General features: G+C 36.7%; 1 protein-coding gene and 1 pseudogene across 1 annotated transcript; both read left to right on the top strand.

The window, feature by feature from the left end:
• Positions 1-2,957: 2,957 nt before the first annotated feature.
• LOC140670735 (uncharacterized) lies at positions 2,958-4,254 on the top strand (annotated as a pseudogene).
• LOC140670680 (uncharacterized) lies at positions 4,015-13,180 on the top strand. Its single transcript, XM_072901397.1, has 6 exons — positions 4,015-4,114; positions 5,701-5,767; positions 5,934-5,975; positions 6,076-6,220; positions 12,434-12,593; positions 12,687-13,180. The coding sequence occupies exons 1-6, from the start codon at positions 4,015-4,017 to the stop codon at positions 12,854-12,856; spliced, it is 684 nt and encodes a 227-aa protein (XP_072757498.1). The 3' UTR covers positions 12,857-13,180.
• The last annotated feature ends 399 nt before the right edge of the window (positions 13,181-13,579 follow it).

Genomic DNA, 13,579 nt, shown 5'->3' with positions numbered 1-13,579 from the left:
GTATTTTTATTCCTTTGCAGACGGATGTATTGTATACAAAATAAATGTATTATAATTCACGCTTATATAATGTTGCATTATTTCTGCATGAAATATGAAATAAAATATGAGTCGAAAAGTTTCTGAATTAAATTTTTTTTTGCGATGTCTAATAAAAGAGAAAATTATATAAAATAAATGTCAATCTATTAACACCGTTCTTTAGACAGACATATATACGTTCGTAAAGTCAACCGCCAGTTTATAAAACAGCATTGATTAAGGTACCTTTAATTATAATAAACTTATAAATTATTAACTAACGCAGAATAAACAATGATTCAGGATTTATCACTCTTTTTTCATTCTGAAATGACACAAAATAATTCTTTAGCGCAAATTATGGTAGATCCCTTATAAAATGTATTAAAACTTTGGGTTTGTTTTTTATTCCTGCATTGGACTGAAGTGGCTACACTAGTTTAACTTATATCTTTCTTCTTTTAATATGGAGTGCGGAAAAGATATACTTTGAAATAGTATACAGTTAGTTCAATTCAGTGCAGGAATAAAAAATAAATTTTTTTTCTATGGAGAGATCGAATTGTATCTCTTTGTAGCAAAACAGATTTATATTTATTATAATGTCATAATATTTATTAAGATAAAGATTAAAAAATGTCTGTTTTTATCAATGTAAATTTAAATGTAATTGCGAGTAACTTGCAGAATGACATTAAAATTTTTTAACAATATTTATATAATTATTCGTATATGATAACAAATTTTTAAATTTTGATATTGTCATCCTACATGTTAATAAATGATTAAGTTTAAAACACATTGGTGGAAATGATTAAAGTACTGAATAAAGTACTGAGAAACATTGAATTATACTGATTAAAAACAAGAAACCGTACAAAAATTGGCGCTGAAAAGCGCCGATGTTTCCGAACGCACCCATTGTCGGATAGGCTGCGCCATGTTGCTCGAGTTTGTGATTGGTTGTAGTCACAGAACGCGAGTCCGCATGCGCGCCAACCTCAATCATTCTCAGTTTAGTCGTTGCAGTGCAGTGATATACGATAACGAAGTACGAAAATATTTTGAGATTTGTGTGCGATATTGCAGAATATTCAGCAGAATGCCCTCGTCACCTGCAGCAATATCATCAAGAAAACAAGTAAATATGAAAAAGTTAAAATCAATTACATCGCGAAAATCGCTGCATAGGTTATGTATAAGGCAGCGAAATAGAATTATGCACGAAATTAGACATAATTTACGCTTGCAATATTCTTCACAACGCCAAACACCTATTAGAGAATCAAATAATAACTGTGCCATTATAAAATCGAATGATAATTGTGATATTCTACATGCTCTTGGTCCGTCAGTTAACGAATGTTATAGCACAGTTTAACCAGTTACGACAGTAGACAAAAATCAGGGTCCTGAGTTGCAGTGCGCATGCGCGAAAATTCCAACTAACAATATGGTAGCGTTGTTGGTTTATGTCAGAGTGAATGGAGAACAGGTTAGGCCTATTCATATAAAATAAAATTGGGCGAATATATTTGTGCAGTAACAAATTGTAAAAATGTTACGGGTACAAAAGGAATTAATTTTTTTTTTTATTTCCGAAAGATCCTAAAAGGTAAAATTTTTATTTTAATTTTTAATTTTAATTTATTGTTAATTTATTATTTTATTGTTATTTTATAATTTTATTATTATTTATTTTTAGTTTAAATTATTTTATTATTTTTAATTTTCATTATTTTTTGGTTCTTTTTAGTTTTCTGCTGAATGCAAAACATCAGGATGTAAACATAATTTATGCCTTAACACTTTAACTTTGTAACTTTTTTGATAACAAATTAAGAAATAAAAAAAGAATTTGGAAATTATTTATACTTTTTTATTTGTGTGTATTTTGTTCATACTTTTAAGAACAAAATTAATTATCTTATAATTATATATTCTTTTATAAAATGCATATATAAATCTTATTCATTTGCGTTATCCTATACGTAAAATATATATAATTTACTTTTTAGTATGTTTTTTTTTATTATCTTACATATTATATATTTTATATATAAGAAAGTATTTATAAATAAATCTTCAAAATATTATTTTTTTAAATTTTTAGTATGTTTTAATTTTACATTTATACTTGGCGCATTTTCCAACCAAGAATATGGCGATAGGTCATGTGATTCATAAACCACAACATCAAAGGTGCCGACGCTACTGTCGTAACTGGTTAAATTGTGGTTATAGTTCTTCTTCAAATATAAATGATGATACTTGCAATTATAGACGTGATATTAATGTACAAAATAATGAGACTTCTTCTGTCTCTGATGTCAGTGATGTAGTTTTATTATCTTTTAACGAAATTACTTCCACAGAATTATCTTTCCGCAAACGTTTAGCGTCTTGCTTTGTAAATAATAATCTAACGCATACGCAAGGTAATAGTATATTATCACTTCTTCGAACACATACCTATTTTAATAAATTACCAAAAGACGTAAGAACGCTTCTTGATACACCACGCATACGTGTTATCGTGTCTAATGTAGAACCGGGAGAGTATATTCATTTTGATGTGGAAGAAAGAATTGTTCAAAATCTTTCAGAATACATTTCAGAAATATTCTTGGTTAATGAATTGGAACTAAATTTCAGTGTCGACGGATGCAGTTTAGATAAATCAAGCAGTATTCAGCTCTGGCCTATCCAATGTAGAGTTGCAAATATACAGCGTGCAAGACCAATAGTGGTTGGAATTTATAAAGGTGCATAAAAGCCATGTGATCCTAATATTTATCTGGAAAAATTCATTGAGGACATTAGGAAAATAATGTCTAATGGAGATACCAATTTTTATGGTAATAAAATACCAATAAGATTAAGGTGTTTCATAGCTGACACACCAGCTCGAGCCTTTATTCTGAATCATCGTGGTCATGTCTTGTCAGCCTTGTTCCAAATGTAAAGTCTTTGAGACACGTCATGAAGGTCATTGTTTTTAATGGCATTAATCATTCTTTTCGCACAGATGAAGAATATCTCAGGTGTTTGGACGAAGATCATCATAAAGAGGGTAGAAGCCCATTAGCATTGCTTCCAATAGGTATGGTTTCGCAAGTTCCCTTTGAGTACATGCACCTTCTATGCTTGGACGTAATGAAGAAACTCTTATCTGCATAGATATATGGAAAATATTCACGCCTGGCAAAATTATCAGCAAGATCCATCAATATTATGTGTACAAGACTTAATAACCCGAAAGAATATTGTCCATCAGATTTTGCGAGACGTCCCAGATCTCTCGAAATATGCTCAAAGTATAAAGCTACAGAATTTCGGCAATTTTTACTTTATACAGGCCCAGTTGTAACTTACGGTATACTAGACGAACGATTATACAAGCATTTTCTATTTTTACATACAGCAATAAGGATCTTGGTCTCTGATTTACTTTCAGAAGAATACTTAAGCTTTACAAAACTTGCGCTAGAAAAATTTGTTTATAGAAGTGAAAATCTTTATGGTTCAAAATTTAATATTTATAATGTCCATGGTCTTCTTCATCTTTCCGACGATGTGAAATTTGGATGTTTAGATTCATTTTCCGCATTTCCTTATGAAAATAATATGCCAATTTTCAGGAAATATTGTAGAAAACTGAATTTACCTCTTCAACAATTTTCCAATAGAATAGCAAAGATAGAAGTTTATAAAACAGGGAATAATCACGATACTGATTCGTCTATTCGTTTCTGTACTACATAGTAATGATAGTAATTATCTTCAATATCGTAAAATTCAATTTAATAACATATCATTAGGTATAGATGTACGTGACAATTGTTGTATGTTACGCGATGAATCGATCTGTATTGTCTGTAATATTGTCGTTAAAAACTCCTTTCATATATGTGTTAAAAGATTTTTAGAGATTAACGATTTTTATGACATTGGTATGACGTCTTCTGTTTTTCAAATATATATAAGTGTACCATGTTAAGCAGTAAAACTTTTGATGTTCATCCAGATCAAGTTTATGCAAAATGTTACAGAATGCCTTTCTTCAATAATACATCAGTGGACGATAGCGACAGTAATGCAGAAAATAATTTGGAAACGTCACAATATATTGTCGCTGTTATACACAGCGAAAAAGTATAAGAGGTTTCTATGCTGTAAATTTTGTATTTTCATCTTTTCAGGGATTACAACACGTATTTTCTTTTCCTTGTATTTTTTCTTCTTTTGTCTTCAAACTTTATCGCTCCAATCTTTTAAAAAAATGACAAGAGACTGTACAAAATGCTGCATATTTATGTTGAACAATTACATATATACATATATACATATATATATACATATATATATACATATATATATACATATTATTTTTTGCATTTTTTAATATTTTTTACTTCTGTTGATTTTTATATAGATAATATATATTCATTATCTATCTATATTGTATCTTCTTTATTATATTCTCTCTTAATAAATCACTTTCATGTTCAAATTTCTCTTATTTAAATATATTGTGACAAATCTCTTGATTATCTGTACTTCGTTTTTTCACTAGACACTAAAAAACATTTTGTAGATAGATTTTAGGATTATTATTTGAAACAATAAAAACATAAAAATATGTAACTTGTGGAAAGAAAAAATTGTCGAAATGGTAAGTGTTATTGCAAAGAAATTTATATTCTTATAAATTATGTATGTATGTAATATGTATGTATTATGATGTACATTATGAAAAAAATAAAATGTATTAATGAGCTTTCTTTAACAATAATAATCATTAATATTATATAACTTGTTTCTCTTTTAAAACACTAGAAAGCTAATAATTAACAAATATTATATTACAAAAATTTTCTAAAATAAATTTATAGAGAGCTTTTTTTTATGTATCTAATATAACTTGTATAAAATAATACATCTGTTACATTTATTATATATAATTAATCATTTATTATATATTATATATAATTAATCATTTATTATTATAAAATGTATCATTAATACTAAATGTATATATATAATTTTTTAGAAGAATTTAAAGCTGGAAAAGCGGCCGAAGCGTGTGATTTCTAGATCAAAGCGCATGATTTCCAAACCGAAGCGCTTTCAGATAACTTTTTCAGACGAAAATTCAAAACGTAGAAGGACCTATTACAAGGAAGGACAGCAACTAATGAAGATATCAATGAGGACATCGATGATTTGAGGATGACTATGCAAAATCGATCACATATATCACACACAACATTAAAACACACGACATTGATAGTCGAAGAGACACAGACTTTCAACTACCCACAAGTGCTCAATCATACAACGCAAACAATCTAGCACACACAGACTTTCAACCACACACAAGCGTTCATTCATGCAACCCAAACAATCTAGCACACACAGACTTTCAATCAAACATAAATATTGAGACACACGATATAAACTGTAAAACATATACAGAATTTCAACCACACACAAGTGTTCAATCATGCAGCGCAAATAATCCAACACACACAAACCTTCAATCACAAACATTAATAACAAATTCGCACACATCTCAAAAGACTGTCACCAATGTATCCCAGACATCACATATATTGGACACACATCCTTCCACACACAATTATATATCACATGTAGAAACAATTAATAAAACATCAGGTAACATTCAAGACACATTGATACCTCAGAACAACATTCCATATCAAGAACGTCAAGCCCACCAAGGGTCAGGTCACGCACAGCATATATTAATACATACGGAAACACTAGACAATGGATAAATTCATACATTTATTTCTATAAAAAATTGTATAAATTTACAAAAAATATTGATGCAAAATAAAAAAAAATTACAGTAATATTTACTAGTAAATATTATTTAATCTTTGCAGAAGAGCATACAACTCTGGAAAACGCGTAGAAACAGAGCTGAAGTAAGTGTCAGATATGTGTCATATTAATTAATACATATATGTATATGATATCTCTGTTATGACTTCTCTGTAATATTATTGATTTATTTTTTATTTGTAGAAGAATGAACAATTTATTAGAAAAAATTTTTAAATGCGTGCAACATCGCCGTCATTCACCACAAAAACCAACGGTCCTCCCGATAACATCTTTAATAGATATGGATAAATTTGAAAGAGTCGATGAGGAAAATTATTCTGACGTGGTAAGTAAAACGAATAACGTGTATGCTTCTTATATATACACACATATATATATATATATATATATATATATATATATATATATATATATACATACAGGGTGTCCGCGGTAAAGTGTCCCAAATTAAATATACATATAGATCTTGAAAAATTGAGTAAAAAAATCCTATACCATTTTGCAAACAACCACGTAAAATTTTGCGATATTAATTAAAAAAGATCTGTTAATTAGCACGCCCGTATGATTAAGCGATTCGCCCTATGCTGGGCGTGTCAACAGTGACAGCGCGCGGCGCGCAACGTGCGACAGAGCACAGGCTACCGCTTGTCCGTTGACACGCCCAACATACGGCGGATGGCCTGATCATACGGATGGCGCGCTAATTGGCATATATATATATATATATATATATATATATATATGTGTGTATATATAAGAAGCATACACGTTATTCGTTTTACTTACCACGTTTTTCGAGATCTATATGTATATTTAATTTGGGACACTTTATCCCGGACACCCTGTATATATACAGAAGAAAATGTTTTATAATTACGTCAGGAATACGTGTTCCTTAAAATAACATTACTTTAATGACCAAAAGTTGTTCCGGATCGCCGGCCGTCGGACGCTGCGATCAGCTGATTGCTACACGCGATGTGTCTCAACTGAGCTGGAAAATCAATATATCGATCAGTCTGAAGTCGTTGACGACAATGTCGATGACAATCGAAGGAGCGTCGCCGTCGCGGAGGCGGTTATTTTTCTCTCTCTCTTTTTTTCACTCACTCTGTCCCTTCCTTTTACGCACACACTTAGATATACATACATTATTTTAAAGGAACACTTATTCCTGACGTAATTATATAAAATTTTCTTCTTTACCAAAATTTTATTTAAAGCATAATTTTATGTTATAAGATAAAATAGTTAGCGACTCATACGGCGGTAATCACTCGTCGAACGGTCAGCTGCACCCGCGCTTGCGGTGTGCCGCGCCGTTCTTATCTGCCTTCTGTACTCGACTGTGATTTGCTAACTATTTTTACTTATAACTCAAAAACTAAGCTTCAAATCAAATTTTGGTAAAGGAAAAATTGTCTTAAAATTGTGTCAGGAATACGTCATTTTACGGACGGAAGGTTGTTCTGGGACACCCTGTATATATATGTGTGTGTGTACGTGAGTGCGTGCGTGCGTGCGCGCGTGTGTATGTGTGTATTTTAAACATATTTAAATATCTATTTTAAATTGGCTTCCGCTTTCGGTGCGTAGACAGGTGACAAGAGGAAAGAGTGAGCTCGTGAGTGAACGGTGTGAGAGGAACGACGGAGTGGAAAAAGTAAAGTCAGTGAGTGTGAAGGTGAGAGGGAATAGGAGAGGGTGAGAGAGTAATAAGAGGGAAGGCGGCAGGAGAGGGATAAGAGAGGGAAAAGGAGAGGAAAATACGGCAGAGAGCGTAGTGACAGTTGAGGCAGGAAAGACGTAGTGTATAGAGAGGAAACTAGGAGCTAGAGAATCGAGAGAGATAGATGGCGCGAAAAGAGAGAATGGCGGAGAGAAAGTTCGGAAAACTGAAGGACGGAAAGGAAAGGAGAGGTAGCTATAGGAACATAAAGGAGTTAATAAAGAGGAAGAGAGAGGGGCCGAGGGAGGAGGAAGGGAAGGAAGTATTTAGTAAAAGTAGAAAAACAATAAGATCACCAAAGGAGAGCAGAGAGGAAGGAATAGAGGCAACCGTGAGGAAGTGGAGAGTGGAGATTGAGGAAGTGATGAGGAAAGGTTTTAAGGGAATGAAAGAAGAGATCAGAAAGGAGGTAAAGGAGGGGTTGAGGAAGCAGGGGAACGTATTGAGAAAGGAAATAGAAAAAATGAGGGAATTTAGAGAGAGGGAAGAGAGATGGAGGGAGGAAAAGGAGGAGATGAAATAGTGTATAAAGGAATTGGAAGAGAAAGTCAGAGAGTTAAAAAATATGAGGGGGAGGGGGGAGAGGTAGAGAGAAAAGTGAAAGAGATGGAAAGGAGAGTGGAAATGAAGGAGAAGGAAGAGAGGAAGAGGAACATTATAATTAGGGGAGTAGAAGTGAAAGAAGGGAAGAGAAGGGAGGCAGTAGAGGAAATTATGAGAGTGATAGGAGCGGATGCGAGAGTGAGGGAGGTGAAAAGAATCGAAGGAGAAGAGGAGAAAGGAGGGGAGATGATATGGGTAAGGCTGAAGAATGAAGAACAAAGAAGGGAAGTGTAGATGAAGAAAAGGAATCTGAGAGGGAGGAGGGAAAGAATTGCGGAGGATTAGACATGGGAAGAAAGGAGAATGAAATGGAATCTGGAGAAGATAGTGAGGGAGGAGGAGAGAATGGGAAGGAGGCTGTGGGTGTGTTATAGGAGAATGAGAATAGATGGCCAGTGGTGGCGTTGGGATGAGAGAGAGGGGGTGTTCAGGGATGAAGAGGGGAGGGTGAAAAAGGTAATACAGGAGGAGGAGAGAGGGCGGGGGGGAAACAAAGGGAAAGAGGAAAGAGAATGGAATAGGGAAGAGGAAAGAGGGAAGAGAGGGAGAGGACAAAAGAAAGGAAGAGGTGGAAAGGAGGAGATGGAAAATAGCGTTTTGGAATGTAGCGGGGCTAGGAGGAAAGGATGAGGAATTCTGGAGGGGGCTAAGAAAATGGGAGGTAGTGGTGCTACTGGAAACATGGGTAGATAGAAAGGGGTGGCAAAAGATAAAGGGGAAACTAGCAGGGGAATGGGAATGGGGAGTGCAGTGGGCGAGAAGGGAAGATAAGAGGGGAAGACTGAAAGGGGGAATGATGATGGGCATCAAGAAGGAACTAATTGAAAAAGGGCGCGGAATAGAAAGTAAGGAGGAGGGTGTGATGGTGAGAAGGATAAAGTGTGAGGAAGAGAGATGGAGGATGATCGGAGTTTACAGAAACAAAGGGATGGAGAATATGTTAGAGAGGTTAGAAAAGTGGGTGGATCAGAAAGAGGAGGGGATAAAAACTTTAATCGGAAAGGACTTCAATGCAAGGACAGCGAATGAGGAGGAGGAATAGAAAGGGATGGGGAGGAGTGGGGAAAAGGGAGGGAAAGAAGGAGGTCGAAGGATAAAAAGATAAACAGGGAAAGTAGGTTATTAGTGAGTTTCGTGGAAAAACGGGGGCTAGGGACACTTAATGGCAAAGTCAAGGGAGATGAAGAAAGAGAATATATGTTTACAGGGGGAAGGAGAAATACGGTGATAGACTACGTGATTGCGAATGAAGAAGTGGAGGAGAGAATAGAGAGAATGAAAGTAGGGGATAGACTCGGACCATCAACCGGTAGAGGTGTGGATAAGAGGGAACTGGGGAGGAAGTAAGAGTTCAGAAAGAGAGAGGATTGGGGGGAGAGGGATATGGGACGAGGAAGGAAGAAAACAGTTCAATGAGAGGATGGAGGTGATGTGGAGAGGGAGAAGCGTGGAAGAGGAATGGAAAGAGGTAAAAGAGAGGATTAAAGAAGGAATAAAAAAGGTGGAGAGGAGAAGGAAAGGGAGAGGGATAGATACAGGGTGGTGGAACAGGGAATGTAGAGAGAGGAAAAAAGAAGTGAAGAGAGAACTGAGGAGATGAAAGAAGGTAGGAGGGGATGGAGAGGAGTATAGAAGGGAGAAGAGGGAATACAAGATCATGTGCGAAAAAAAGAAGAAAGAGGAGAATGAGAGATGGGAAAGGAAGGCAATGGAGGCTAGAAGAGAGAGTAAGGTGTGGGAGATTGTAAATAGGGAGAGGAGGAGGAGGAGGAAGAAAGGGATAAATGAGAGCATTAGAATGGAGGAGTGGAAGGAGTATTTTATGGAGATACTGGAGGGGGGGTGGAACACAGAGTAGTTAGCGGCAGGAGGAACAGGGAGCGAGGGGAGGATGAAGAGGAGGAACTAGAAATGGAGGAAGTGAGGAGGGCGGTAAGAAAGCTAAAGAATGGGAAGGCAATGGGCATAGACGGGATAGCAGAGGAGGTATGGAAGTACGGGGGAAAAGGGTTGGAAAATTGGGCATAGGAGTTTTGTAGAAGAGTATGGAGGCGAGAGGGGTGGCCGGAGGAATGGAAAGAGGGAATAATAGTTCCGATAGTAAAGAAGGGGGAAGGAGAGGTAGTGAGGGAGTACAGAGGAGTGACGCTGATGCCCACCTTATACAAGGTTTATATGGCGGTGTTGGAGGAAAGGTTGAGGGAGGAGGTTGAGGAGAAGGGTATTATACCACCAAACCAGACAGGATTTAGGAGGTGGATGGCGACAATAGATAACATATATATTTTTAATTATTTAATAGGAAGGTAGGTGGAAAGGAAAAGAGGAGGGATGATAGCGTTATTCGTTGACTTGAAGGCGGCGTTTGACTCAGTGAACAGGGAAGTATTGTTTAGGATGATGAGAAAAAGGGAGGTGAGGGAGGGACTGGTAAGGAGGACAGAAGAAGCGATGAGGGAAACGAAGGGAAGAGTAAAGGTAGGAAGAATGTTAAGAAAAAGTTTCTGGACGGCAAGGAGGGTAAGACAAGGATGCTCTTTAAGCCCAATGTTATTCAACATCTTCATAGCGGATCTGGAAGAAGCGATGGGAAAAGTGAAATGGGAGGGGGTAAGGTTGGGGGCGGAAGGGTATATACCTTAGCGTACGCTGACGATATGGTTTTGGTGGCAGAGGAAGAAGGAGGAATGAGAAGCATGATAGAAAGGTTGGAAAATTATATGGATAAGAAGAGGCTAGAGGTGAATGCGGCGAAGACAAAAATAATGAGGTTTAGGAAGGGAGGAAGAAAGATAGCGAGAAAAAACTGGAGATGGAAAGGGAGAGAGATAGAGGAGGTAAAAAAATTTAAATACCTAGGATATGTGATTCAGAGAAATGGGGGGCAGGAGGCCCAGGTTAGGGAAAGGATAAGGAGGGCGGCGGCAGTAATGGGACAAGTGTGGGGGATAGGGAAGAAGAGGTTTGGAGGGGACTGGGGAAGAAGATTGTGGTTATTTGATAGACTGTGTGGTGTGGACGGTCATGAGGTATGAGGTGGAAATATGGGGTTGGAAGAAAAGGGAAGGAATAGAAAGGGTAGAGGAGAGGTATTTGAGATGGGTATTGGAGAGAGAGGGGAGAACGCCGGGGTATCTAGTAGAAGAGGAATTGCAGAGGGAAAAGCTATGAATAAGAACAGGAAGGAGGGCATGAAGCTTTGAGAAAAGGTTAAAAAAGGGTAGCGAGTTAGCGAGAAGGTGTCTGGAGGAGATGAAAGAGAGGAGGGGAGGGATCGGAATAGGAGAGGGAAAAAAAGGGTTCCTTGAGGAAAGAGGGTTGAAGCTAGAGGAGATAGAGAGAAGAGAGGAGGAAGGAGAGGATTGGTATGGGGGTAGAAGAGAGAGATGGGGTAAAATCAAGGACTCGAGATACAACAAGTGGTACGGGGAGATGAAAGGAGCAGGAATACCGGGATACTTGAAAAAAGGATGGGGAAAAAGTAGATGGAAGAGAATGGCAAGCTTCAGGCTAGGGGAGGAGGTGAGGAAGAGTAAATACTGGGAGCAGGAGGAGAGAAGGGTTTGCAGGCTGTGCGGAAGGATAAGGGAAACGTGGGAGCACATATGGGAGGAATGCAGAGAATGGAGGGAAGGAGGGGAAAGTTGGCAGGAGAAGGTGAAATGGGTGCTGGGGGAGGAAGGAGAGGGAGAAGGGTGAATGAGGGAAATAGAGGAAGAAAGAGAAAAGGAAGAGAAAAGGGAAAGGGAAAGGGGTATGTATGAGGAGAGGGTGGAGGGGGATAGGGGAGAGGAGAAGTGGATGAGAATGAATGGGGGTGAATGACTGGAAAGGAAAGATAGGAATGAGGGGACGCGAGAGGAATTGTCTTACAATGAAGATTAAAGGCAAGAGGAAGCGGGAGCCCATGATAGGGAGGTGTATGTGTGTGTGGGACCCAGGGGACTGGGGGGCTGGCGACAGCCGCGCAGTCCCCGGGGGGAAGGTAGTTCTGGTAATTTTAAATAGGTGAAATAGGTTAAGTTAGAATAAGTTAGATGTAAGAAGATGTAAGAAAAGTGGCGGTTTAAGGAAAAGGGAAATGAGCTGTAACCCTAAGAGGAACAACTTGAATAAAGTTATCTATCTATCTATCTATCTACCTATATATTTTAAATTACATATATATATAATTTATTTATTTGTAATTATTATTTTGTTTAGGTCAATTATTTAAGTTACATCGGCGGTTTTAATTTAAAGGAAGCGGTGAACCTTTGTTTTAAGGAGGCTATGGAAGACTCCTTAACACCGTCGTTTACTTGGTGGGGCCGTGAGGGAGGACGATCTTTATATAATGCTCGTCTTACTGTTGCTATTTATGGTACAATTTTTTCCATTTTTTTATACTTAACCATTGTAATCGTTATTGTGTCTTACTAATTAATAAAATGTGTCTTGCATTATATTTTTCTAGATGCTGTATGTCATAACCAGCATTTTGATAAACCGACTCGGACAGAATTTCAAATGCAATTTAGAGAAACCCTTAGAGCAGCAAAAGAAAGAGTGAAACATAGATTGCGTGGTCCACGAACGCGAGCAATCAATCATGAAAGAAGAGACTGCAACTTATGGACTGATTAGAGGATACCAATGAAGAAAACAGTGAAGATTAAAAATCAAATTTTTTTACGCTAGTCAGTGTGCGTGTGCGTGTATCTTGTGTGCGCGCGTGTACGTACGTGGGTATGTGTGACACATTTATATATATATATTACATTTATTTTTATTGTACTTTATTTGGTAAATATCCTGTTTAGGGGAGGATGCTCCGATGTCTTTGACCTTGACATGTTGTCAAGGTCATCACCCTCAGTAACGCTTAAAAGGTTTTAGCCGTCGCTCGTTGTTTACTAAAAAGTTACATACAAAAATTGTTAAAAATTTTTTGCAATTATTTTGTCAAATACTGAGAATTTAAAAAAATGTTTCAAATAAAAGTTGTAAGTCTCTTCAAAATACACGTTTTATATCCTATCCATTTTTATTATACGAGTGATAATTTTTTAGAAAAACAACGATAAAGACTATAAACCTCATACAATATTAATTATAATATCATACATAATATGGTTCCACTGTATCCGCGCATACACTTTCCTACCCACACAATAAATGGGTTGGGTTAGGTTATTTTTTTTGGAAGTGCAGCCCCCCGCAGAGGGGCGGAACCCTCTGTATCCACGCATACACTTTTCACGCATAGAAAGTCTACGCGCGGGCACAGTGAGTTCCGCCCCCCTGCGGGGGGCTCCACTTTCAAAACAAATAACCTAACCTAACTCATTTGTTGTGTGGATAAGAAAG

This window comes from Anoplolepis gracilipes, chromosome 10 (assembly GCF_047496725.1).
Source record: "Anoplolepis gracilipes chromosome 10, ASM4749672v1, whole genome shotgun sequence".
Lineage (NCBI taxonomy): Eukaryota > Metazoa > Arthropoda > Insecta > Hymenoptera > Formicidae > Anoplolepis > Anoplolepis gracilipes.
This window is presented reverse-complemented; position numbering and strand designations above follow the sequence as displayed.